Source organism: Borostomias antarcticus (genome assembly GCF_949987555.1).
Source record: "Borostomias antarcticus genome assembly, chromosome: 1".
In the NCBI taxonomy this organism is placed as follows: domain Eukaryota; kingdom Metazoa; phylum Chordata; class Actinopteri; order Stomiiformes; family Stomiidae; genus Borostomias; species Borostomias antarcticus.
The window spans coordinates 36,658,920-36,686,896 of NC_140234.1; the positions used below are offsets into that span (position 1 = coordinate 36,658,920).

At 45.6% G+C, this 27,977-nt stretch overlaps 2 protein-coding genes across 3 annotated transcripts; one reads left to right on the forward strand and one right to left on the reverse strand.

Moving 5' to 3' along the window:
• Positions 1-843: 843 nt before the first annotated feature.
• On the reverse strand, positions 844-8,330 carry LOC311313061 (calpain small subunit 1-like). The gene is made up of 11 exons (XM_084443085.1): positions 8,212-8,330; positions 7,911-7,964; positions 7,685-7,721; positions 7,312-7,404; positions 4,410-4,467; positions 4,148-4,212; positions 3,909-3,977; positions 1,943-2,021; positions 1,460-1,576; positions 1,241-1,299; positions 844-1,147 (listed from the first exon to the last, which is right to left on the reverse strand). The coding sequence occupies exons 2-11, from the start codon at positions 7,955-7,957 to the stop codon at positions 1,121-1,123; spliced, it is 651 nt and encodes a 216-aa protein (XP_084299211.1). The 5' UTR covers positions 7,958-7,964; positions 8,212-8,330; the 3' UTR covers positions 844-1,120.
• Positions 8,331-8,829: 499 nt separating this feature from the next.
• LOC311313034 (transmembrane protein 87A) lies at positions 8,830-25,431 on the forward strand. Of its 2 annotated transcripts, none has more exons than XM_084443058.1 (21): positions 8,830-8,959; positions 10,173-10,245; positions 10,505-10,599; positions 12,313-12,442; positions 12,898-12,951; positions 13,256-13,315; positions 13,995-14,081; positions 14,541-14,649; positions 14,759-14,820; positions 15,281-15,464; positions 15,714-15,813; positions 16,395-16,488; positions 16,645-16,716; positions 19,566-19,674; positions 20,331-20,389; positions 21,013-21,116; positions 21,763-21,836; positions 22,045-22,106; positions 22,853-22,905; positions 24,491-24,521; positions 25,059-25,431. In XM_084443058.1, the coding sequence occupies exons 4-21, from the start codon at positions 12,434-12,436 to the stop codon at positions 25,098-25,100; spliced, it is 1,365 nt and encodes a 454-aa protein (XP_084299184.1). In that variant the 5' UTR covers positions 8,830-8,959; positions 10,173-10,245; positions 10,505-10,599; positions 12,313-12,433; the 3' UTR covers positions 25,101-25,431. The 2 variants fall into 2 exon arrangements, with proteins under 2 accessions (XP_084299184.1, XP_084299183.1); XM_084443057.1 differs by having other exon boundaries at positions 8,836-8,959; positions 12,308-12,442.
• Positions 25,432-27,977: the final 2,546 nt, after the last annotated feature.

Below are 27,977 nucleotides of genomic sequence, written 5' to 3' on the forward strand. Positions count from 1 at the left end.
CTAATATCATAGTCTAGTTTACTGTTACAGTTCTACCCGACTATTTAACGCCTTATCATTTAGGAAACAATAAACTAATGCAGGCATTGTCATATTTCTAGCTTTAAAAAGTCGTTCTAAACTAAGCTATAAGTAGCCTATATTAAGGAATTCTCATTCGCTCAATTTTTACCTTTTTTTCTTCACGTTAGAGTTCAGACTTCAGCCGGCCAATTCACTATAGGCTATATCTCTGTACCTCAGCGCTCTCAGCATCTTCGCGAAGAATCTCCCTCTGAAGACCCGCTGGCCAGGTAAACCAGGGACACGCCCCTGGGCCGCTCTCCTCTCCTTCTATTGGCTCGAACACGAGTCCATCTCTCTTCTCTTCTCTTCTCTTCTCTTCACTCACGATCGGGGCTTATCCGCTTTCTAGTTGCTCTGGAAACAGGTAGCCTACCTGCGCACGTCATGAGCGGCTGCTGTGCGCTCCGCTTTCCTGTTGTCCATGCATTGTGTAAATAAACGTTAACTGGCAGCCAAGCTATAGCCTAGCTAGGCCTTGTCTGTCTCTCACTATGGTCTACACTTGTGCCTAAAAGCAATAAAATACATTTCTGAAGGGATACTTTTCCTATGTGCTAGTTTTATGGAAAGTATAACGTTTAATGAATAGAGAAACAGTCTTGATTAACAGATAAAGGCTCCTTTGGAAAGTATGTTGTGGATTATTGAGGGTTTAATGCAAATAATGAGACACCAAAGTGAATATATATCAATATTTCCACTTTATTGAGCATAAGAGAATTGTATATTACATTGCATCTAGACCAATACAGTCTATATGTTAATGTATCAGAGAGAACATTGCTTTGAAACGTATAAACTGTCCCAGGTGGCAGAAAGAGCATGGCATTGAAAGAGGGAAAGGGGTTATTTGACTAGTGCTGCCCTCTAGTGGCAGGAAAATACTAGAATAGAATGCACTGGTACCATCACACTGGATATTGGGCAACAGAGGGATGGACACTAATATAAACAGATACAGATAAAGAGAGAGAGGGAGAAAGAGAGAGGGAGAGAGAGAGGAAGATAGAGAAGAGTCAGGGGTGAGATGACTGTGCAGGATTTCTCTGATGTTTTATGAGTACATGGTCAGCTGAAGCCACTGTGGAGAGATGAGAGGGATATATAGATATGTGCATGAGCCACATCAGTGCCTTTATCAATATCATTATAATAGTTATGGTAAATATCCTACCTCCTGTACGTTCACTTTGATCGTTCCATTGTTGTCCTTATCCAGGGTCTTGAAGGCTCCTAACACACAACACACACACACACACACACACACACACAAACACACACACACACACACACACACACACCACGCACACACACACACAAATGCAATTTCAAACAAACCCAAATGAAATTTACACTGCAGGATAGACTGTAATCTGAGGGAGGAGATCCTTACGACACATGGCATCCAGCCTGACCAGGCAGCCTATGAAGTTGTCGAAGTCCATGTCGCCGTGCTCATCGCTGTACCTGCGGATGATCAGCTGGAACAGCTGGTCGTTGAGAGGGAAGCCTGGACACGGGAGGGACAGGGCAGACAGCCAGAGACACGGGAGGGACAGGGCAGACAGCCAGAGACACGGGAGGGACAGGGCAGACAGCCAGAGACACGGGAGGGACAGGGCAGACAGCCAGAGACGACGCAGAAGGCAGGGAGGGACAGTTATGAGATAAAACACAGCCGGTAAGGACCCAGTCCATTACCTATAAAAAGGTCTGTCTGTCTCCTCTGATATGACAAGAGCAGGGGGAGCAGGCCTAGAGCCAGGTCCTCCCCCCCAGTGCTAGTCTGGTCTCACAGGCCTCCAGCCCCCACCCCACACTAGTCTGGTCTCACAGGCCTCAGCCCCCACCCCACCCCACGCTAGTCTAGTCTCACCTGCAGCCTTGAAGGCGCGGGGCAGCTCTGATGAGCTGATGATCCCAGACCTGTCCGCATCATGTGACTTATAGATCCCCTGAGGAGGCAGAACAGATACAGCAGGATGAGACTGAGGATGAGACTGAGGATGAGACTAAGGGTGAGACTGAGGATGAGACTGAGGATGAGACTGAGGGTGAAACTGAGGATGAGACTGAGGATGAGACTCAGGGTGAGACTGAGGATGAGACTGAGGGTGAGACTGAGGATGAGACTGAGGATGAGGGTGAGACTGAGGATGAGACTGAGGGTGAGACTGAGGGTAAGACTGAGGATGAGACTGAGGATGAGACTGAGGGTGAGACTGAGGATGAGACTGAGGGTGAGACTGAGGATGAGACTGAGGATGAGACTGAGGGTGAGACTGAGGATGAGGGTGAGACTGAGGATGAGACTGAGGATGAGACTGAGGGTGAGACTGAGGATGAGACTGAGGATGAGACTGAGGGTGAGACTGAGGATGAGACTGAGGATGAGACTGAGGGTGAGACTGAGGATAAGACTGAAGATAAGACTGAGGATGAGACTGAGGATGAGACTGAGGGTGAGACTAAGGATGAGACTGAGGATGAGACTGTGGGTGCTCATCTATCAGCTGTTTCTATCATCAACCATTCAGCTTTTAAAGGAGTAGTAAAGGGAAAATGCATGTTTAGCCTTGTTTTAAGGTTACTTATGATCATATACAATGGTTCAGATCAAAACGTTGACAGAACTAGCAATTTTGAGAAAGTCTGATAATTGCTCTACCACCGTTTTGGTCATACAATGGATGTGGGTGGGCACCTTGAAAAATCATTCAAAAAACATGTTAAACTCTCAATTTCAAAGTCAAGAAACTCACCGAGGTGTTAGTTGGCGTTCTGACATATAATTCGCAATAAAGTAAGATTCTACTTCATCTGGAAAGGCTTTTTTTAATATTTAGCATATAAATATTTAGTCACAGCACATACGTGTGTAAACTTCCGCTTGAACTGATTCCGATCTCACGCAATGCCTTGAAGTAGTTCCGCTTCCTGAATCCCCTCTGCGGATTGATCTACACATCTACAACGGTCGCTTCAATACAAGTCAATGGATTTTATAAAATGATCAATAAAACCCTACAGGATTCATACTTTGCGGGAAATTTGATGAACACCAACGGACACCAATTACACCCTCGGTGAGCTTCTTGTCTTTGAAATTGAGAGTTTAACATGTTTTTTGAATGATTTTTCACGGTGCCCACCCACATCCATTGTATGACCTAAACGGTGGTAGAGCAATTATCAGACTTTCTCAAAAGTGCTAGTTTTGTCAACGTTTTGATCTGAACCATTGTATATGATCATAATTAACCTTAAAACAGGGCTAAACATGCATTTTCCCTTCACTACTCCTTTAAGATAAAACTATGTGCCATTTGTTATTATGTGGGAATATACGTGGCGAAACACATGTAATGGCAGGCTCACACTACAGAATTTTTAAAACTGATTTCGAAATTGGGTTGCATCACGCACATAAGGAGATAATCCTAATCTTAACAGATGTTCTTCTTTCTAATCTCAAACATGCACTGCACACGTGATTTGAAAATAATGGCTCATCACACTCTTCAGGATATTAAGATTATCGTGCCAGAGGGAGCAACGAGCCACCTCACATCATTTGTTTTCTATTGTGGTCTCGCTCATAAAGTAGTGACGTAAAATCCAGATTTGAAATCCTAAATATCAAATACGAAGAGTCTGCAAGCCGATCGGGAGTTTTAAGAAATGTGTTAACTCCTCACATTACAAGATAATCCGTGTAGAACATCGGCACCGACCAAGATCCCAGACCGATTTCTCCCTCCGATTGTCGGGAGGGGTGAATCAGGGATAAATCAGCCCAAAAGTCCTGTAGTTTGACATCTCAGCATGAGGGATGGACTCACCTGCCATTTCTTGATGTTGTTCCAGAGGAACTTAAACTCGTGGAAGCCCAGTTTGCCTGTGCTGTCACTCTGTAAGCTCAGGATTAAAGGCCAAACAGGCACACAGCTGTATGTGTATGTGTGTGTGTTTATGTGTGTGTGTGTGTGTGTGTGTGTGTGTGTATGTGTGTGTGTTTGTGTGTGTGTGTGTGTGTGTGTGTGTGTGTGTCCTATACTGTGACACTGAGTTTAAAGGATACGTCCATGACTGCCACCATACTCCTGCACGACTCAATAGTGAAACCATCAGTCTTCAGATCACCATCTGGAATAGACACACGCACACACCCACACACACACACACACGCACACACGCACACACGCACACACACGCACACACGCACACACACACACACACACAATATAGTGCTGTTGTCAGACGCCCCTATACTGTACATAAGCGTATTAGAATGCAACGATAAACACTAGTATAGCGCCACCTATGTTAGGAATAGGGCTTACGCTTGCCGATGATCCTATTGAGAATGTTCATGAGTTCGTTGGGGCTGACCTCCATGTCCTGCAGCACACAGACAGGCAGACAGACAGACAGACAGACAGACAGACAGACAGACAGACAGACAGACAGACAGACAGACAAGACTGTTAGTACTGTTTTTCATATTTGCACTGTATTTTGTCTTGCATTTGCACTGTCATGTCTTTGAACTGTCCTGCCCTGCACCCTGTCCTATGTCATATGCAACAGTGTATGCCTTAAAGTCACACTGAAATGAAAAAAGCATTCTGTCCCATTTTGGTTCACATAATTGGTCATAGTGTTCACCTATTCAACAATGTATGCCAAAAAAATTACAAAATTCTACTTTTGTTGTAATCTTCTATCAAAGTATATAATTTCTTACTTCCTGGAAAACGGTAGGTCACGTGCAATGACGACAACAGGTAGATTTTAGGCCAATAATCTCACGACATCCACCCGTCAATCAACGCTATCCTTCTATCGAATCTGTCTAAAGTTCTTAAAACCCGTCCACTTATCAATGTTCCAATCAAATTCCTCTAAACATATGTCCCACCCTCATAGCTTGTTTGCCTCGGAAATACGTCAAACTACGGAAGTTAGATGATCTCAAACGTCCGTTTCAGTGCAACTTTAACCCTAGGCAAATTCCTAGTATGTGTGAACCGTACACATGACCAATAAAACAGATCTTGAACCTTGAAGGTGAGGGTGAGATATACTATATGAGTAACTGACTGCTACCTTTAAAGCAGCTACGAAGAGTTTTTCAGTTTGTGTTATTTTAGCAGCACCTGTGGACAAAAGCGATAGTGTTTTCCAAGAAAGACCCCATTCACATGAGTACCACCACTTCCTGATGTAAATATATCTTGCCTAGCCCAGCATTGGTTTTGGAAGCCAGCAAAAAGTCAGGATGACTTAGCAAAAGTTGGATCTATGTTTTCAAACTTGGCAAAAGTTGGATCTATGTTTTTGTTACACTGATTGTCTGACGGAGTTTGTCTATCAAGGTCAGTACTCCCTCCCACTCAAACTGTCCTGGGCGGCTGGAAGTCCAGACGGTATCGCCAAAACCTTTTTGCGAGGAAGTCTGGTTTCCAGGATGACGAGCGACGAGGTAAATAAATAATTTGGTCCTTTCTGGACGACTGGCCGAGCAGATATCTATAGAATAACTACAAAGAAACAGACAATTTTCTCGCGGATGAACACATTTGCTAATGTAGGTAATATAGAGTCATCAGTATTAAAATGAGACTGCTTTATAACCAGTCAAAAAGTCATCTGAGTTGCTTTAACGCTAGATAACTATGCAGAGAAACTTATTACACATGATTTGCAACGCTGAGATTCAGAACATACATATGTATGTAGTAGGCCTAACAAGCTTGAAAAGCCCATTAAATGGTAAATAGACTGCACCTACAGTATATTATCCAAAGCACTTTACAATGGCCTCTCAATCACTCATTCATACACATGCACACACCAATGGTGACAGCTTCCATGCAAGGTGCTAGCCTACTTATTGGGAGCAACAAAAAAAAGGAAATGTGTTTTGTTAGTGAAATAGTGAATATGAATAACATTATATTATCAAGCGTGTCTCCCCTCTCATGTGGACAGAGGCCCCTGCAAGGCTGGGAGTGATTATCATGTTTTAAACCACTACTGCTGCCTCACAAACCAGCCTGCCTGCTAGTGGAACTGGTACGCTGCACACTCCCAGCTATGACTCACAAAAAAAACACACACACACACACCGCCCCCGGCGGGAGCTCCGCCCAGTCAGACAATGGTAGGAATGCACACACACACGCACAGGCACACACACACGTAAAGAGGAAGAACTGGTCTCTCATCCTGCTCTGACTGTTGGAACCCCCAGGGGGCGGGACCAGTGGTTTCGTCCTCCAATAGGGCCTCTTAACAGTCATGTAAACTCATACAAAACAACTCCTTTTGGCTGGCAGCAAAGAGTGATTGACACTCATAGTATTCACAGGCCTCAGTGCCGTGCCGTAAATGCCTGGCTGTCTGGATAAGCCACATTCTGAGCCCTGGCTCCAGATTAGAGGGCTGGGTGGGGCAGGGAGAGGAGAGGGGAGGGCGGGGTGGGTAATGCAAGTAGTACAAACAGACCAGAGTAGTGAAGGACAGACAGAATGACAGACCAGAGTAGTAAAGGACAGACAGAATGACAGCCAGGAGTTTGACAAGGTGTGTAGCAGCGAGAGAAACACACTAGGAAATCACACGAAATCAAGCCGGGAAAAAAACGAATCTGAGAGCCGTAATAACCAGACACAAAAGGAAATGGCGCCCAGGCCAGGGTCAGAAGGAAAAGCTTGTGGACCTTTATGTGATGACTCACTCAATTTAATGACTCACTCAATTTGATGACTCACTCAATTTCAATTTTGGACCGAACTCATCCCCCCACCTATCTCTGTAAAACACAGATTCGTCATTTTTGGAAACATCAATGAGTCACGAAAGAGAGTCACGAAACCTTTCGGTCACTGGCCAGTGGTCAAATACTCTAACCACTAAGCTAACTGCCGCCCAAGACAGTATAGTACAGTAGTAAAACAGTGTAATATACAGGACATTTCTAGTATTTGAGGTTGGGTGTAGTAACCGGTGTGGAGTATCAGTGCGTAGTAATAAGCTTCTACAGTGATTATTAGTCTGTAGTATTCCAGTACTACAGTGAGTATTAGTGTGTAGTATTCCAGTACTACAGTGAGTATTGGTGTGTAGTATTCCAGTACTACAGTGAGTATTGGTGTGTAGTATTCCAGTACTACAGTGAGTATTAGTGTGTAGTATTCCAGTACTACAGTGAGTATTAGTGTGTAGTATTCCAGTACTCACATCTCCAGCCAGCTGCTGGAACACCTTCCTGAACTGCCTCTCCTCGTCGTTTTCATTCTGCTCCGCGTAGGCTAGCGGTCTGCGAGGAGGGGGCTGACACACACACACACACACACACACAGACCAGGTACTGTTAGAAAAACCCACACTCTCAAACACACATACACACACACACACACACACACACACACACACACACACACACACACACACACACAAATACACACTGGAGTCTTGCTGACAGACCAACACACACTCTACAAGAGAGAGTATTGTTTACACAAAACATTTCCAGTGAATGAAATGACAGTGATGCTATGATAGATAGAGGGTTATGACACAGTTATAGGGCTAGAGAACTGGGCTAACTTACAGGGTCGGAGGGCACAAACTGTGCTGGGTCTATATTGCTGTTGGAGAAAAACAGCAGAGATAAGTGATTATATACTTTAAATGCATAATATTGGCTACTTACAAACAACAATCATGAATAATAAACAGAGTATGAGCTATACTGACAGTGGGTTTCGGTGTGTGTGTGTGTGTGTGTGTGTGTGTGTGTGTGTGTGTGTGTGTGTGTGTGTGTGTGTGAGGTCTACCTCACGACATCCAGGATGCCTCCAATGAGTCTCTTGGCCAGGAACATCTTCAGTCTAAGGCACAGAGGTGAACAGAAAGGAAACATGTGAGAAGAGGAAACATATCTGAACAACACAAAGTTCAGTGAAGGAAAGTTACAACAGAAAAGGACCCAAGTGCAATTATAGATACTAGCATGTGAAAATTTTGCTCCCTCTGATTGTCTGCAATAACCTTTATCGCAGCAGATGTAAATAGTCCAGTCACAAATCAAAACAAATGCATTGTAAACAGTCAAAAGAAACTAACAGGATTACTTACTAGGACAGCAGCGTCGCGGAGCTCGACAGAGACGGACAGAGGGACACTCCTACAACTGTAAAGTTTGCGCAGAGTCCGCAGACCAGCTTTGCAACGATCCCACCTCAGCTCCACACCCCTTCCACGCGCACCAGGGAAGGAACAGGCAGGCTGGGATGACTCTGGGTCCTATAACCCGGATGATCATAATTTTTCATAATCATCTGATCATCATATTAATTTGTGTGTGTGTGTGTGTGTGGTGAGGGGGGGTAGTTAGGATACAAAATGAGATAGGTCAATACTGTGGCAGGTTTATTTACAGCAAAAACGATCGGTTTCAATCAACTTGACATGCTTCAGCACCCACAAGCGGTGCCACTGCTTTCTCGAGTAGAGGAAGGTTCTTCTGTCCACTTTCGCTTTTAGTGCCGCTCAAGATTATGGCTGTTTTGTGATAATGTAATCTAATTGCTCTATGGAAAATAAGAGCAATTTTACGCCGGGGGCGGGGCTACATCCATGGGGCGGAGTTGTCTTTTAAACGTTTCTGTTCTTCCTGTTGTCCTGTTTGGTCAAACTAACGAAGTTGTCACCGCAGCGTCGCGAGACTACCGCACCATCTTCATCTACAAGCGGCGGCGCCATGGAGCCAGGACGTCTGACGGGACACTTGGCAAAAGTGTTATTATTAGTAGTTTTGATGCACTTTACACGCCCATTAAATGCAGCGTCGGAGCCGGGTATATGGACCCAAACCCTCAGCAGCGTGAGTTCACTAGTTTTCCTTGCATGCGTAGCTAGCTTAGCTATTAGCTAGCTAGGGCTGGCTTGTTCTATCCAGACCTAGGACAGGCTCGCTAGCCCACAAGCCATGTACTTTCTGATTAGTGTATATACATTTTCTGCGTTGAATCAATCGCAATAGCCTATAATGTTATCCTATGCTGATGTCTTTTGTACAGACTTGAAGAATAATTGCTTTCAGTATTACGGACGATCGCTGTGTTACTGCTACAATCTAAACATTGCAACCACTGTGATAGCTAACGTTACAACATAACATTACAGCCTCAACGTGTATTACTTCCTGTCACAGTGTGAATCAAGTGCACAAATCAAAATGGCTGTGGCATATGGCTAGTTAGCTAACATTAGGTCTATGAGGAAGTACTAGGCTGTGGTATTCAATCAACTGCCCTCTGACGTCAGGACAGCAGAGTCGCTGCCCATCTTTCGCCACAGGCTCAAAACTCACCTCTTCAAGAAGTACTATAACGATCTTCCCTCTTAAGCACCTATTGTATTTTTAGTTTGCTATTCTGGCACTTTGACTTCAGCTCTAGATTATATTCTTAGTCACTTGTTTTAGAAATGAGATGCACTTGTGAGTTCTGGCAAGTAGTAGTAAAGTAGTGGTACATTGGCTTTTCCTACGTTAAATGTTAAATGCCATTATTGTAAGTCGCGGATAAAAGCGTCAGCTCAATGACTGTAATATGATGTAATGTAATTAAGCTCTCGTTTCTTTCCCACGGGCAAACATTTGATCTGCGCTTATAGCAGTGTATTTTCTCATAATAGTTCAATACCAAATATAGTAATTTGATCCAGACAGATACCTGCACCTTATTAACATGATATTTGAGAGCAATATAGCATTGATATAGCTGGTCACCTTACCTGGTTTTCTGTGTTTTTATCTGTTGCAGAAACTTCAGATATGATGGAAAATTGATAGGCATTTTCACATTCTCTCAACTTTCTGCAACAGCTAAGAATACAACCAACCAGTGTAGTGTATCACAGTCCACGAGCAGCCAGTGTATTGTTGTGTCAGCTTAGCTATTAGGAGTAATTTAGCTGTATGTCAAGGACCTGTTCCACGACATCTATGCAAAGTCTGCTACAGATGAAGGGTCTACCAGCTAGTTGCCTGAGAATTGTTTGTCATCTTGCCCCCTTGTTGCCTTGTCCTCCAGGAGATTCTGCAGAAGCATCAGTTTTTTGTCTTCACTAAGACAATGTTCAAGGACACCTACATCAAGCTGAGATGTAAGTGCAAACTGTCACTGCAGAAGCTGCCCATATTATTAACAGACTCCTCATTGTTCTGTGAGACACGGCCTGCTTCCTGAAGAGTTGCTAAAGAGGGTGTGCTTGCTGTGTAAAGAGGGTGTGCTTGCTGTGTAAAGAGGGTCTTCTTGCTGTGTAAAGAGGGTCTTCTTGCTGTGTAAAGAGGGTCTTCTTGCTGTGTAAAGAGGGTCTTCTTGCTGTGTAAAGAGGGTCTTCTTGCTGTGTTGTGTTGCTGCAGTAGAGAGCTTTGACACGGCCACCCGACTCAACATCTCCTGGTACCTGAGGAACTCACACTGCTTCAACGAGGTCATCGAGATGAACGACCGGGACGTGAGTCCCTGCTTACCTTACCTTCCTCTACCTCCCCCCTCATACATTACCTTCCTCAACCCCCCCCTCATACCTTACCTTCCTCAACCCCCCCCCTCATACCTTACCTTCCTCAACCCCCCCCTCATACCTTACCTTCCTCTACCCCCCCCCTCATACCTTACCTTCCTCAACCCCCCCCTCATACCTTACCTTCCTCTACCCCCCCCCTCATACCTTACCTTCCTCAACCCCCCCCTCATACCTTACCTTCCTCTACCCCCCCCCTCATACCTTACCTTCCTCAACCCCCCCCTCATACCTTACCTTCCTCAACCCCCCCCTCATACCTTACCTTCCTCAACCCCCCCCTCATACCTTACCTTCCTCTACCCCCCCCTCATACCTTACCTTCCTCAACCCCCCCCTCATACCTTACCTTCCTCAACCCCCCCCTCATACCTTACCTTCCTCAACCCCCCCCTCATACATTACCTTCCTCAACCCCCCCCTCATACTTTACCTTCCTCAACCCCCCCCTCATACCTTACCTTCCTCTACCCCCCCCCTCATACCTTACCTTCCTCAACCCCCCCCCTCATACATTACCTTCCTCAACCCCCCCCCTCATACCTTACCTTCCTCAACCCCCCCCCCTCATACCTTACCTTCCTTAACCCCCCCCCTCATACATTACCTTCCTCTACCCCCCCCCTCATACCTTACCTTCCTCAACCCCCCCCCCTCATACCTTACCTTCCTCAACCCCCCCCCCTCATACCTTACCTTCCTCTACCCCCCCCCTCATACCTTACCTTCCTCAACCCCCCCCCCTCATACCTTACCTTCCTCAACCCCCCCCTCATACATTACCTTCCTCAACCCCCCCCTCATACTTTACCTTCCTCACCCCCCCCCTCATACCTTACCTTCCTCAACCCCCCCCCTCATACATTACCTTCCTCAACCCCCCCCTCATACCTTACCTTCCTCAACCCCCCCCCATACCTTACCTTCCTCTACCCCCCCCTCATACCTTACCTTCCTCAACCCCCCCCCCCCATACCTTACCTTCCTCTGTTCCTCTGTCTTTCCCTCTAACCCCCCCTCCATCCTGTATAAGTCACAAATCTTCCTCTCTCAATCTCTGCCTCTCTCTCTTCTGTCCTTCTCTCTGTTGCTCCTTCCATTCATCCATCCATCCCTTCCTCCCTCCCAACCTGTCCTCTCTCCTTGGTTTATCCCTCCATCCCAACCCTGCCTCCCGTCTTAAAGCATTCACATTAAAACCCTCTGTTCCAACCCTATGCTTCTGGGGGAGTGTAGTGTTCAAGTACATGCTTCGGGAAAAAGGTTGTGGGAGTTTACAACAGGTTGGGTCTGTCATTGTGAACTAGGCCTGTCTTTCCCATACCAGCCCTGGGCTGACAGACTATACCCCTCTCCCTTACTTGAGCATGAGCTTTACAGGATTCACTTCACAACTAGTTCCATGTTCTATGTACAATCAGAGCAATATGAGTTAAGATGTATAATCTTCAATATAAATATATGTAATCTTCAATATTATCTTTGCGAGAGAAACCGAATGTGAGCTCGCGAAATCAGGATGGTCTCACGAGGCTAGCCTAGACTAGCTCGCGAAATCAGGATGGTCTCACGAGGCTAGCCTAGACTAGCTCGCTTGCTCACACTCCTCATCATGATTGGACTGACTCTGTATCTCCAGAACAGCCAGACGCACTTCCTCCCAGAGGACCGGCAAAGTTACTTTAACAGCAAGGAGGTGAAGCAAGAAGGAGGAAGTGGGTTCTACGCGTTCCGTGAATACCCGCTTGTCAATTGTGGACCGCAAATGAACCCGGTACAGTAGGGGCCATGGGTCTAGCATGGGTCTAGGATTTCTGCTGTAATGATGTTTATTGTATCAAGACTTTATTATGACATTTTTTGAGGCATCATCATTTTTTTTCCTTCCTTCCTAGTGTTTCATAGCGCTGTGTAGCTACAGTATAGTGTTTGCTATGACATTTTGTGAGGCCCTTTACAGATTCTGGAGCTAGGGTGTGACCAACTCTGGCCCTGCTGAGTTTTACTAGGATTTTGGCAGCACCAACATACTCAATGGCTTTCCTTGTAGTTTTGACAGAATACCACACAATAGTGTGAAATAGTGAATTTATTTGTGCAGTGCTGCTAAGTGTTATAAGCAGGTAGCATGCTATCATATTAACTATCTTTATCTTGATGGTTATGAGTTATAATCTTTCTTATTGTGTTATAAAGGTGTTATAACTGTGTAATGACTATTTTTCTCAGTACCCTTTTGCGCTCGCTGACTACGTTAAGCCAATCGAACTCAGTGAGAAACAGGTGAGTGGGCTCAAACCCTTGTCTTCTACAGGCCTTTCTTAGCCCGCTGAACTAAAGCCCAGGCAGACTACTGTAGTTCTTAGCCTGGTTAAATTACTGAGTGAACCCACATTTCTAACCCTGACAGTTGGAACAGGATCAACCACATGCATATTTAACGTGCTTAGTTAAATAGGTTGATGTAGTTTGTAAATGCGTACAATGGACATTTAAACCTTATGACTGTCCAGGATGTTATTTGTGTAAGTTATTAAGATGTCCAACAAGTTAAATCCTCTGTTGTGTCTGTCTGACTCTGTCCTAGCCTGCCGTCTCCCAGAATCCCACGAAGAGGAGGAGGAGCCTGGCAGCCGGGGAGGCGGAGGTACAGAAGCAGGGCTCATTTATCAGATGTGATTACGCCTAATCTGGATCTATGATGCGTGTTGCATGGAGACCATCCACTGATATCTTTATTTATAGCTCAAAACAAGGCTTTAAATATAAGTTCATGATATTGGACTTTAGAAGCTATTCTCATTATGTCTTACATGAGCGTGACCTGACATGACACGTAGAGACTACTGTACTGCTGATTGCCTCAGTATTGAGGTAGCTACAGTTCTGTAGGCGCGCACTGGTCTGCGATGGAACAACAGGGCCAGTGAGACGTTGGAAAAAGTATGACAATGTGTTTTTCCGAGATGGGAAGCACATGGTGTAATTTTACCAGTCTCAGTATGATCTCCTGTGAAATGTAGCTATTACAAACCGAATGTTGAAACAGAACTATTATGCAACGTCACTTATCTCTTCTGCACTACGTTGTGTGGGGGGGGGCTGCTTGAAAAACAACGTCTCACCAGGCTAGACTAAGCTACGCCAGGCTAGGCTAAGCTACGTCATCAGGCTAAGCTACGCCAGGCTAGGCTAAGCTACGCTAGGCTAAGATAGACTAGGCCAGGCTAGGCGATACTGCAGGGGACATCAGGATATCAAATTATCTTGATCCTTCGCTTCACGCTTCAAAACGGTTCTCCCCCCTCTCGCCTCCTCTCTCTCAGGCTGCTGCTGTCACTGGTAAACTGGCTCCTGCCAAGGCTGCAGCAGATTCTGGAGCCCATGCAACAACAGCGGCCCCTGCAGCCAAGGTAACAGCCAACCGCTCCGTCTTTCACAAGAGGTAACTTCCATCCGACCGTTCACACAGTTTAGGAGACAATGGGATATCAAACCCCATTGTTCCACTGTGTTGGTTTGAATGTCTGGCGGGGCTGGCCACTCTTCCTCCAGGCTAGAGACGCCGTCCCAAGGGTAGCTACTGTATGACTTATGTCATGTATGGTATGTAGCCATGCCGGTTCTGTGTACTGCTGGGTTTGGTGGAGTGTTTCAATTGAGGCCAAGCATTCTTAAAAGTACACACACACACACATACTCACTCTTTTTGATGTCTCTGCTGTCTTTCTCTGTCAGGCTGCCGTTACTTGTGTGTTTTTTTGCGTTATTTTCTGTACTGATCTTCATTGTTAGATGCCATTGTGATACCATGTTTCTCTGTCTGTTGATGTCTGCTGTCCCTGACCCGTGTCCCCTGTCGTCGTTCCCAGGGGCCCCAGGATCCCAACGACGCCGTGGCGAAGACGTGGGAGGACGGACCCTACATGTTCATCCTTAAGGTCACAGAGGTCACGGCCGGGAACAAGAGCCTCGCCACCAGTAAGACGAGACATAACATTAATAGTACACACACCATGCCTGAGTAGGGACGCACACACACACACACACACACACATAGACTAACCCTTGTCCTCTCTCCTCCCTGCAGTTCAGATCAGAATGCACGGTTCCCATGACTACATCTCTGCTACTGACTGGCCACTGATGATCGTATGTTTTTCCCATCACCCCCTGCTGTCACTGGTGCAAATCTAACTGTGTGGGTGTGTGATTGTATGTGTGTGTATATGTGGTGTGTCTTTGTATGCTTGGGGGTGTTTCTTTCGGTAGGTAGGTGGGGAGGTAGTCATTTTTCGAATCTCTGGGGGGAAATGACATGACCCAACCACTCGACCCACTTCCTACCCTGTTACTGTTCACTAAACTGGGCCAACTAGCGACATTTACTCTATATCATCAGGCCTAATTTGAATTGTGTATATGTGTGTGAGGGAGTGTGATTTTTTGTGTGTGTGTGTGTGTGTACGCTCATGTGTGTGTGCGATGTGCATGTGTGTGTTCTTTTACATGCTGTTGGCATATGCATGCTCTACATTTGACCACAGTTCAAGAGTGTGTGTGTGTGTGTGTGTGTGTGTGTGTGTGTGTGTGTGTGTGCGCGCGCGCGCAGTTCTACATGGTGATGTGTATCGTGTACGTGCTGATGGGGGCTCTGTGGTTGGGGCTGTCGGCCTGCCACTGGAGGGACCTGCTGAGGATCCAGTTCTGGATCGGGGGGGTGATCTTCCTGGGCATGCTGGAGAAGGCCATCTACTACGCAGAGTTCCAGAGCATACGCTACAACGGACAATCAGGTTGGGACAGAGAGAGCTTGGACTGCTTGGACGCACACTCTCTCACGCACACACACAAACACACACACACACACACACACACACACACACACACACACACACTGTAGGGATGGAGACATACACACAGAGCTGACCTCACTAACGGTACACTTCACAACATGTTTTGAGGTTGTTTGTGTGTGTGTGTGTGTATTTGTGTGTGTGTGTGTGTGTGTGTGTGTGTGTGTGTGTGTGCGCGTGTGTCCTCAGTCCATGGAGCGGTGGTGTTTGCGGAGATCCTGTCTGCGGTGAAGAGGACTCTGGCTCGTGTGCTGGTCATCATCGCTAGTCTGGGCTACGGTATCGTCAAGTGAGTACTCAGCTCTAAGCCTCCCTCCCTTTCTCACTCTCACACACAAACTCCCTCGCTCTCCAAATAAATAAATAAATAAATATAACATTTAAATAACATGTATTTAAAATTAAAATCCACAGCGTGGCATCCCTTGGCACTTAGCAACCCTTGGACTCCCTTAGCTACCCTTAGACTTAGCACTTATTTCCCAACCGACTAGCTGCACCCTATAGCTGTTTAAAGGACTATCCGTGCACATCCCTAGTATCAGCTTATAAAGGACTATCCGTGCACATCCCTAGTATCAGCTTATAAAGGCAACTCTGAATATCAAGCTCCGTTGACAGTCTGTATGTCTGTTTATCTCTCCTCACTCACCCTTACCCTTCTCCTCCCTCTACCCCTCCCTCCCTCCATCTCTCCCTCCCTCTCTTCCTCCCTCCCTCCCTCTCTCCCTCCCTCTCCCTCTCTCCCTCCCTCTCTTCCTCCCTCCCTCTCTTCCTCCCTCCCTCCCACCCTCTCTTCCTCCCTCTCTTCCTCTCTCCCTCCCTCCCTCTCTTCCTCCCTCCTTCCCTCCCTCTCTCCCTCTCTTCCAGGCCCAGGCTGGGGGCGCTGCTCCACAGAGTGGTGGGGGTGGGGCTCCTCTTCCTCTTCTTCTCCATCATCGAGGGCGTCCTCAATGTCAACTCTGTAAGTCTGGCCGCCAGCTTTTCTTCTAAACATGTTTGTTTTCAAATTGTTTTCTTAGAGAGTGCTGAGATGGTTTTTGTGTGTGTGTGGTTGTGTGTGTGTGTGTGTGCGTGCGCGTGCGTGTATGTGTGTTAACCTGTGTGACTTCTCTCCCAGGATCCCGGAGACAGCAGCGCATGGCTGTGTAAAGTAGTTCTGTCCTTCACCGACTCCTGCATAGTTTGGTGGATATCCTTTCACTGTTGCTCTGGATCACACAGATAGTTACAGGCAGGCAGGCAGGATGCCTTTATTTACACAGGGAAGAACATAGTGAGACCAGGTCTCTTTTACAGATGTACCCTGCTTACAAACAACATACAGTAATTCAGTGGCAGAGCACAGACAAATACAAAAAGAGGAAAAGAGAGAAAATGAGAGCAGGGTGGATACTGTACTGTAGGTAATGAGGGCTCTAGACGTAAATAAAATGTTTTCTCCTGAGCTCAAGGGACGGCCACTCCCAATTTTTGGTAGAGCATGCAATGATGAGTTGTAACCCCTTAAGGTGCTATGATAGATAGGCTCAATGGACTTTAGGATAGGGGCTGAGGTGAGCATGTTCAGGGTGTCACCATAGTCAAGAACTGGCAGGATGTTACTCTCTATAATCCTTTTTCTACTCTCCTGGGTGAAACAGGATTTGTTTCTATATAGAAATCCGATTTTTGGTTTAATTTTGTGTCGTAAATAAATGATATAGTGGCAGAATGATAGATTATAGTCTAGCCAGATGCCTAAATTCTTCCACACGTTCTATTTCTGTGTTCTGTAGAGTGGGGAGGTGAGGTGACTCATCTGGGCTCTTGATGGAGAAGATCATGAACTTTGTTTTACTGCTTTATAGAACTAGATTGGCTAACGAGTGTTGAATGGAAGTGATAGCTAATTGAAGTAAAAGCAGGCTGACACCGGAGTCGGCCCATATCTAGACCAGTCAGGTACCACGCTGCAAACAGTCAGTCAGTTTCGGCTCGTCATAGGTCTGGGTCACACAAGCTCGTTTCCCCCCCCCCCCCACCGTTTACAGGACGTTGGGTTCCTGTTTGCACCTCGCAGTCACCGAACTGCGTTGTTACGCTGTGCGTAAGCGTTGTGAAAACCTGTGAAGTTTTGAGAACGTCGCAAGGGGTGTTTTCGTTCTCATTGTCCAGGATTCTACCCTTGTGTGAGCTGTTATTCTCGTTCTCGCGTCGACACCGTGTAACCCAGGCCTCACTCTATAGCGGTCTGTCTTATTGGCTAGATCGGCCTCTGTTCTCCCTGGGTCTCTCTCTGGGTCTCTCACTGGTCTCTCCCTGGGTCTCTCCCAGGGTCTCTCTCAGCCCGTCTGTTCCTGGAGGTGGCCCTCTGGCTGGGGGCTCTATTGGGCTGCTGGTTTCCATGCGATCCTGCACGGCCTTATGAAGAGTGGCGTTGCCGTTTCCCCTCTCTTATCCTCTCTCCCTCCCTTCTCTCTTCCTTACTTTCTCCACCTGTCCTGTTGTGATCGTTCCTTCCTTTCTCCCTCGCTCTCCCTCCCCATCCCTCTCTCAATCCCCTCCTTTTCTCTCTCCCTCCCCATCCCTCTCTCAATCCCCTCCTTTCCTCTCTTCCTCCCCTCCATCACTCCCTATACCCTCAGGCTGGAGATGACGTGGTTCGCTGGCTGCCATTCCTCTGGTTGAGCTCGACTCTACCCTCTGCTGGTCGATATCCTCTACTGCACCCCTCTCTTTCTGGCTAGGTCTCTGTCTGGGTGTCTCTCTGGCTAGGTCTCTCTTTGGCTAGGTCTCTGTCTGGCGAGGTCTCTCTTTGGCTGGGTCTCTCTTTGTCTAGGGCTCTTGTCTCTCTCTGGCTTGGTCTCTATCTGTTTCTCTTTTTCTCTGGCTAGCTCTCTGGCTAAATGTCTCTGTCTCACTCTCTCTGGCTAGGTCTCTGTCTGTCTGTCTCTCGTTAGATCTCTCTTTCTCTCTCCCCCTCTCTTTCTTGTCAGGTGCTGTTACTCTGTCCCTGAGGTTCTCAGTGTTTAGTATTAGTTGGTGACCGCGTCCACCCCCTTCCCCCATCAGTTCAGAACAGAGCAAATGTTCTAGAAAACAGACTGGTTTAGACACGAAAGGCAGCTACAGCCTCCTGGATTAATTACATTTTTAATTACAGGCCTACTTATATTAGGCTCATCGTCAGCTTCATTTAGAATGGCCTGGTGGAGCGGCTGTGGTCTGACAGAGCAGGATAGTTCCTCTAAGTCATTTGCCAGACTCCTAACTGAGGCTTCCTAGGGTTAGAAACGAACTAGAAATGGTGCTCAGAGAGCACAGACCTCCGTCCCCGAATGCATTTCATGGCTCCGTGCACGGCAAAATTGATTGGGTTCTAAATTGGCCCATGCTACTGTACACCTCTCCAGAGAGTTTCATGAAAAGGTCTGGTAGTTTGTGTGTAATCCTAGTCCAAAAAATTATTGGAGGTGAATGGCCGTCCATGTTTGGGTGGTTTGGGTCACAGCCAGTGGGGGGGCAGTGCGGTGCTCTCCGGGCTCTCGCCCCGCACACCCCAGTCCAAACCCTGTGTCTCTAGCACCCCCACACAGAGAGCTGGCTTCATTCTAAGTTTTGTTTTCATTCTAGGATCCGGCCCGAGATCTGTTCCAAAATTGAATGGGTTCTAAGGTGGCCCATGATGCACCCTTCCACCGAGTTTCGTGGAGATCGGTCCAGTAGTTTTTGCCTAATCCTGCTAAAAGAAAAAACACACGCACGCACACACACATATACGCCATCGAAAACATTACCTCTCTCCCTGCGCTGTCGCTGGGGCGGAAGTAATACATCTAATAAAAGTTGGAGGATTCAGGGCCTAAATTTTAGCAGAATGGTATTGAGAGGAGGCTTAAAAAGTCATATGTAGTTATTGTCGTATGTGTCCTGGAACACACACACTCCTGACAGTGCAGGGTATGTGCATGAACCTTGCTTGCTGCAGTGTCTTTGTGTGTGTGTGTGTGTGTGTGTGTGTCCTGAGATGTGTGTGTGAGTCCTTGACACTGCCGTCACATCTTCGTGAGCCTGGCCCAGACCATGAAGCTGCTTCGCCTGAGGAGGAATGTAGTGAAGCTCTCTCTCTACAGACATTTCACCAACACGCTCATCTTCGCCGTCATCGGTGAGTCTTGCTGAAATTCCACCTTCTCCCGTTGTGGTGCGTTCTGGTTACCGTACTGTGGCCGGAGTCAACCGCGACCGTTCTTTACAATGATTGTTTCCACCAGAACCGCCCTGGAACCGGCTCTCCACAGAACTCGGGTAGAAATAGACACCAGGTCTGTTTTTGATGGATGTAGAAGAAATGGGTAGTTAGTAGGGATGTACGCAGATCGTTTATACGATGACACGGCACAGCTTCTGCTTGTCGTTTAGGAAATACTAGTCGGCTAAACTAAATACAGGCTAATATATATATATAATTTGTTTTTTATTATAAAAATATTTAAATAATCAAAGTCCTCCTCACTCACAGTACTCAGGCATATAGTTACTGTCACACTATATGTGTTGCAACTGTCTGGTGGGAGGGGGGGGGGGGGGGTAATAACCCAAAGCCAGCGTGTGAACAGGCTGCTCTGGGAGTTCAGTCATATGCATGTTCCCACTGTTGCGGTCTTTCTCAAACCGATGGTTGGATTTGCACATTAATGTGAGCTTTACTTTCGTGGCAAGACCGGGGATGTCATTTTGAAGCCAAATTGTATTCAAACATTGGTAAAAATAAAACATAGAATAATGTGTGTCTCTCTGTCTGTGTCTGTCCTTCCTCTGCAGCCTCTGTCATATTCATCATCTGGTACTACAAGACCTTCAGGATGTCCCCCTGCCAGACAGTGAGTGCTTCTCTCCTGGTTGCATATTGTCACATGCTCGTCCTCAGGACACACCAGTCTTGGAGAGAAGCCAGTACAAGCCGGTAGCTTATTCACAACACAGCCTGTGGAGATGCCCAGGGTCTCCCATAGAAGTGAGTTGATGCTGTGTGTGTGTGAGAGAGAGAGAGAGAGAGAGAGGGAGAGACTACTAATGTAGAGCTCACCCGCCCTCATCCCCTAGTCAATATGACCCTCTTTCTCTCTCTCTCTCTCTCTCTCTCTCTCTCGCTCCCTCTTTGCTCTCATTCTCCTCTCTCTCCCCCTCCCTCCCTCTCTCTCTTTTCTCTCTCTCACTCTCTCACTCTTTCATTACATTACATTACAGTCATTTAGCAGACGCTTTTATCCAAAGCGACTAACAATAATTGCATTTAACGTAGGAAAAGCCAATGTACTACTACTTGCCAGAACTCACAAGTGCATCTTCCTTCTAAAACAAGTGACTTGGAGCATAATCTAGTGCTGAAGGCAAAGTGCAAGAATAGCAATCTAAAGTACAGTGCAATACAATACAATACGCTTACAATTCGGTTTCTCTCTCTCTCCTTCCTTCTCTCCATCTCCATCCCCCTTGTCCTCAGGATTGGAGGGAGCTGTGGATCGATCAAGCCTTCTGGCCGTTCCTCTTCTCCACCATCCTGCTAGTAATCATGTTCCTGTGGCGGCCCTCTGCCAACAACCAGAGGTACTGACGTCTAATCACATCTCCTACATGATGAAGTAAGACCTCCCAAACATTAGTGACTGCCATGAGGTTTGGTCCTGATCTAGGCAGTCCTTAAAATGCGCTAGAGGGAAAAATACTTATTTTTATTTTATTTTACTGCTTTCCTTTTTTTCAGATTACGAAAATTTATGTTGAGAAGAACCCACTCAATATAACAAACAACCGTTTTAGGATCACTAAATAGTCATATTTTGTCCTGTGAGAAGTGTGAACATCTCTGAGTCTTAGAAGCCCTTTTTCTCTGCTTAGTGATTTCAGGTGTACCAACATTCACAGAAGCATATCTTCTTCAAATATTAGCAGATTTCAATGTATGGAACATCATTTGAAAGCTTACAATTTACACTTTCATAATCTAAAAAAACAACTGAAAAATGACCTTGCCCTACATCAGGACCAAACCTCCGGTGGTGGTCACATTTTTCCTCAGATGGAACTGACTTCAGTTGACTGGAGTGTAAATGAAACGTCACAATCTTCTTACCAGACACAAAAGGCTACTTCTGGCTGGGTTGCGGCCAGATCTTGAGTCACCTGACTGGACTGAGAGAACCATCCCCTAACTCTGTCCTGTGGATCCCACCCCTCCCCTGTCCCCTTGCAGATATGCCTTCAGCCCCCTGGTGGACGAGGAGAGCGATGACGAGGCCAAGGAACAGCTGGTGAACGACGCCTTCGGTAAGAGACTCGCTCCTAGAAATGCACAATTGAGGTGGAGATGCGTAGCTGATTTCCAGAATGTTCTGTGTCTGCTACTTCCGTATGGTTCTCTGCGTTGGGGTATATGTTTAAATACAGACACTGACTGTTGGTCATGCCAGTAAGACGGTGAAAAGTTCCAATGACCCTCCAATGTCCCTCCGTTGTATTTGCTATGACCTCGCAGACGGTGTGAAGATGAGAGGTCTGAAGGCAGAGACCAACGGGACCGCCAAGCCTGACAAAGTGGTAAGACCCCTGGCTCTCTCTGCCATAACAATACTACTATAACAATACTACTACTATACTCTCCTGTCTCTCTCTGCCATAACAATATTACTACTATACTCTCCTGTCTCTCTCTGCCATAACAATACTACTACTATACTCTCCTGTCTCTCTCTGCCATAACAATACTACCACTATACTCTCCTGTCTCTCTCTGCCATAACAATACTACCACTATACTCTCCTGTCTCTCTCTGCCATAACAATACTACTACTATACTCTCCTGTCTCTCTCTGCCATAACAATACTACTATAACAATACTACTACTATACTCTCCTGTCTCTCTCTGCCATAACAATACTACTATAACAATACTACTACTATACTCTCCTGTCTCTCTCTGCCATAACAATACTACTACTATACTCCCCTGTCTTTCTCTGCCATAACAATACTACTATAACAATACTACTACTATACTCTCCTGTCTTTCTCTGCCATAACAATACTACTATAACAATACTACTACTATACTCTCCTGTCTCTCTCTGCCATAACAATACTACTATAACAATATTACTACTATACTCTCCTGTCTCTCTCCAAGCCCTGTCTGACCGCACCTCGCCACGAAGGCTACAGGATTCGGGAACTAAAGTCCCTGCTGAGACTGTGATCTGGTCAGACAGACTGTGATCTGGTCAGACAGACTGTGATCTGGTCAGACAGACTGTGATCGGTCTCTTGTCCTTGTTCTTCTTCCAGGATGAGGATCTGAAGTGGGTGGAAGAGAACATCCCCTCCTCCATGGCAGACGTGTAAGTCCACCTTCAGTTTAGTGGTCGCCAGGGCTACAAATTAAGGGGGCTGTAGAATCTTAAACTAAACTAATTCCTAAAGTCTAAACTAACTACCTAATATACTTAAGTAGTGTACTATTTTGGACATTTAGTCCTATTTGTGGTCTGTCTACCATGAACCTGAAAAATAGATGTAAATTTAATTTCACTGATCTTTCCAGTATTGAGCCAGCTGCAGTTTTTCTGCAGGCTCAGGGGCATACGTAAATGCGCTGGAAAGACAGTGATAAATGTGTTTTTCCGAGATGGGAAGCACTGGGTGTAATCCTACCAGTCTCAGTGAGCTCTCCTGTGAAATGTAGCACAATCCGAATATTTTTACATGTTTCTTACTACATGTTTCTTAAGCTAGTTGTGCTTACATAGAGAGCATAGGCCTGTTGTGGTATATTTCACATGCCTCTGTAATATGATCATTAGAAACGTCTTTAGACACGAAATAGCTTCCTCACTTGCTCCAGCACGCATGCGCACAGCGTGCTGGAGCAACGATTGCGCGCTGTGCGCATTAGTGCTGGAGCAAGTGAGGAAGCTATTTCGTTTCGAAAGACGTTTCGAAAGATCATGGCATGTGAAAACCACAACAGTTATGCTCTATGTAAGCACAACTAGCGATTCATCAAGACAGATTGATGAAAACAACCGTTTCGCGGCAGAAAATAGATTTTTAGAAGCTGCATTCTCGTTGCCCCCACCACCGCCATTACATGGATATACTGGCTCGCGCTGGATTTTAAATTTCTTCTACATGCCTCCGAACTACACCAAAGTGATCTCGGTGAGTCAAACGTCTTATACTATGTCGTAAATAAGGTCCAGGTTGTCAAAAACGAGCATTGTCCTTTAAGATCACTCCAAACTCCCTCCTCTCGCTATTAATTCACTCTAAATCACTCTCACTGTAAGCAACTAACAACTAACTGTCTGAACTGTTAGTTACTTAGATAAACTATTAGCTACTTAGCTATACTGTAGGCAATGTTGTATAGAGTACCTCTAACTGACAGTCTAGAGTTCGACTACAAGAGAACGTGAAGTACAGGTCACAGAATGATAGACTTTTCTGCAGCGACACCAGAAGATGACGTCTCGTTTCACACAACAACCAATCAAACCATGAAATAAATAAAATAACAAACCAATACAAACGTGTGGGGGGTATTTAAACCATGCTTGAATGAGAAATTATACTGGGCCGGGGGGGGACTGGTACACAAAATCTATCGACTAATCTGATTTATCTTATGCTAAATTTAATGACTCTAAGCATACCAAATTATACTAATATCTGAGCCTTCATAACATTAGCAGTGCATGCGTTGGCGAACAGAGCATACTGTGCTACCTTGCCCTGGGTTGTGTGGAGGTCACGATATTCAGCAGTGCTATGATTGGCTATTGGTACCTATGAGCCCTTAAGACAGTTCATCACCTGTGAGTGGATAATATATAATCCGACGGCAGTTACTAATCTCTAAATGCTTCTGTACCTGTGGTATCGCTGCTCATGTTCTGCGTAGTGACACTCTCTTGTCTCCCTCAGTGCTCTCCCTCCCCTGCTGGACTCAGACGAGGTGAGTCATCTCACAGTCACAGCGCTTTGTTGTTCCTCTCACAAACAGCAGGGGGCGCCAGTTGCAAGTTAACTGCAGCTGTAACTACGGTTACGTCAGACTGTTTATCCCCTGTCTTGGTCGGGCAGAACAATGAGACGCTGACAGCGGTGGTAGGGGCTGTGGTGTGTGTGTGTGTGTGCGCGCGGGCGGGCGCTGTGTGTGTGGAGGGGTGATGAGGGATGGGGGTGTTGGGGGTCTTTGTCTCACACTTGCTGTGTTCTTACACCCAGTCCAAGTCTTGCTAGATTTACCCTTACAGATCTGTAATGCATTCCAGAAATAGCGGAAGATTATGTAAACATCCCCATAACATCACTGACAGACATTTACAGTAGCCCACATCTCGCCCATAGCTACAGGAGCAGAGGAAGATGGTGTAATCGCAGCAAAATCTCCCAACAGCCATTTTGATGATTGCGTTGCTTTGATGTATATCTTTTATTGTTCAGTCGCTTGCCCTCTTCTGTGTGTCTAACTGTCATCGTCTATCCACAGGAGGCCATGACGACCAAATTTGAGATGTCCAAAATGGAGTAGACGGACGGAAGAGGAGGGCGGAAGGATGATTGGAGGGAGAAGATGGATGATGGATGGAGAAGATGGATGATGGATGGAGAAGATGGTTGATGGATGGAGTTTGTGTTATTTTATCCCTTTCTTATGAGCTTTGTAAGCGACGTCTGTAAATACGCTGGGATAGACTATGGGAACGAAAAAAGCAAATTCTGATTACATTTCATTTTTATTGCCTGTTTGTATTTATATTTTCATGGATACGGTTTGATTCTTTACCACAAAATGATATCTCGCCTTTCGCTGTTTACATACAAAAAATACAAAAATGTGATTAAAGGTAATTTATGTTTGATATGTTGTTTTGTCAGAATATGCAGTATTGTACCTGCGTGCAACCCCCCCCAACTCACACACACAATTAAACACTGTCTTACAATCTGTCCATGTACACTCAGAGACCCGAAGATGCAGGCATACAGTAGAGTAATGGATACACAAACAAATGGACACACCGATACACACAGCACACCCCCAGTGTCTATCAGTATCTCCAGATTGTGAACATGCTCACCTGCGCTCGCTACAGCAGCACTTCTAGTCCCTGGTTCCCTGGTCTACAGTGTTTTCTATGAAAACGGCCATTCCAGTCTCTTGAGTAATCTGTCTCTGTTTTTTGCTGCCCTCTGGAAAATTAGTATCAGGATCTGTATGTACTCCCCACCACTTTTTCTGTGAAGCACACTGTTGCCCCTGTGCATGAAATGTGCTATATAAATAAAGTTTTATTTGATTTGAACAATTCTAAACTGTCACTGAACTAACCGGTCTAGAATTGGGGGATGCTTCTTTTTGCATCATAGCCACAGACTTTTTATAATATACTTTCTTATGTATATGTTCATATATTAATTTTGTGATTATACAGTCCAGTCCTGATCAACTTGCATGCTGCATTTGGGCATTGGAAGATAAGGACACACCGACCAATGCAGATGGAACAGGATTGGAGGGGAGAGGACAGGCATTGCATACAGTATACTGTAGGGACAGACGAGAGAAAAGACATCTCTAGTATCGTCCCTCGCACAGTCTGACCAACCCACATCAATCGCCTATTGGACCAGACCAGCTATCAAACCAGTATTCAGCACACCTTATCCGAATCACACTATTCTATCATTACCTGTTGTGTCACATTGTCAAAAGTATTGTACGTAATGTGTTGTGTTGATGTTTTGTTAATAAATTATCTTCTACCACACACACACACGTGTGCGTCACCTTCATTAGTCCTCTAAAGAGCCTTCCAGAGGAACGGCAGGAGAATGGATGAGTCATGGATGTGTAAGCTCCTTTCACAGAAGAGCTGAATGAACGATAGAGACACATTCAACTGATTTCTGTCTCTCAGAGGAGCACAGTTTGTTGACTAACCTAAGGCCTGCAGTGTGCTGCACATTTCAGATGCTTGACTTTAAAATGCATGTATTGTACCGGAGGACAAATTGACATCGGGACATCTATCAGGGGTAGAAGTAATTGCTGTACGTGCTATCATTATTAACATATAATAGTTACCAGTCATAGTAACACACATCTTACAGTATTATCTATAGGTCCCTTGCATTTAAATATATTTAACCTTGAGGTAGCATGTAACTCCACAGTTGGCTCAATAACCGTTATAATAACGTGTTCTTTCTGTCAGCTGCTTTATCTCTCTAATAACTTAATCCCTCAGATTTAGCCCTGTCAGACAGACGACAGTATGCTGCAGATTTCACAGACAGACAGCGCGGCCTCAGCAGGGGAGCTGAGCGAGAGACGCTACTGGGTGACAGGTGCTCTACTGGGGCTCCTGGAGAACTACCGAGCTCTCATTGGAGTCAGATAAGACGGTGTGCTCAGTGTGTAGGCTACTCTGGATGGCCATTCACTCTGGATGGACAACGCCCTGTATTAAATATCAACAGGCTTACTTCCTGAAAACACAGGGAAATCTGGCATTATGTAAAAGGATGTAGGGATTAGAGATTAATGACCAATAGCATTTCCACATAATGCCTTCTTCGGTGGGTGTTCAGGATATAAATAGCACTCCACAAAGATGTCATGTTTAGTTGTTAGATTTTAGTCTTTATTGTACTATTTTTTTTGACAATTTGCTAGCGAACATGTGAAAACTTGACCAACAGAACATTTCAATACAGCAGATCAGACTGCGATAATACCGTGAGAATGTGTTTAGAAAAACAAACAGAAAACAAACAAAAAACAAATTTTGACTTAATATCTTATGGTGGTTTATTCATGTACACAAGAGAACAGTCTAAAAACATTAATACAGAATCAGAACACATTCCTTAGTGGGTCCACATGGGTGGGAGGGGGGGCAGGGGGGGGTGGTCCTTAGGACAGTCATAGTGTTCCTGGTGCACTCTGAAATATCTATTGGGGGGAAACTACAGACATAATAATGGCCATTGATATAAAACTTAGTCTTTTTGATCCTGGCATGAGAGATCATAGACAGTATAACATTTGACAAAGAGTGGAATGTCTCGGTTTCATCGTCATTTTCTTTTTTTTCTTCTTTTTTTTAGACAATATAAAATCTCACAAGAGGACAAGCAAAATACATGTACATGGGTGGAATGGTAAGCAAAAACTGCTACTGATTGACGACTGAATTATTGCTTTTTGAGTAAATTGAATTCTTTTTTTTCATCTATATGGATTGCATCGCTCTCACCATGGTGAATCGTGGCGCAAACGTGATTACTCCGTTATTTGGGGGTGTGGGCGGGGGAGGGCAGTGGGGGGAGGGGTGGGTCAAAGCTCCACGCTGAACGAGCGAATCCCATGCAGATTTAATCCTCTTTGTGTGGCGTCACACGT

Bases quoted from the DNA above. Each gene is read 5' to 3' on its own strand.
- LOC311313061 (XM_084443085.1), bottom strand. From the start codon at position 7,957: ATGTTCCTGGCCAAGAGACTCATTGGAGGCATCCTGGATGTCGTGAG. The intron at 7,405-7,684 runs GTAAGTTAGCCC...TGTGTGTGTCAG, and splicing joins AGTTTGTGCCCTCCGACCCT to CCCCCTCCTCGCAGACCGCT. The intron at 1,577-1,942 runs GTGAGACTAGAC...TCCCGTGTCCAG, and splicing joins CCGCGCCTTCAAGGCTGCAG to GCTTCCCTCTCAACGACCAG.
- LOC311313034 (XM_084443057.1), top strand. From the start codon at position 8,837: ATGGAGCCAGGACGTCTGACGGGACACTTGGCAAAAGTGTTATTATTA. The intron at 14,821-15,280 runs GTATGTTTTTCC...GCGCGCGCGCAG, and splicing joins CTGACTGGCCACTGATGATC to TTCTACATGGTGATGTGTAT. The intron at 22,107-22,852 runs GTAAGACCCCTG...TTCTTCTTCCAG, and splicing joins CCGCCAAGCCTGACAAAGTG to GATGAGGATCTGAAGTGGGT.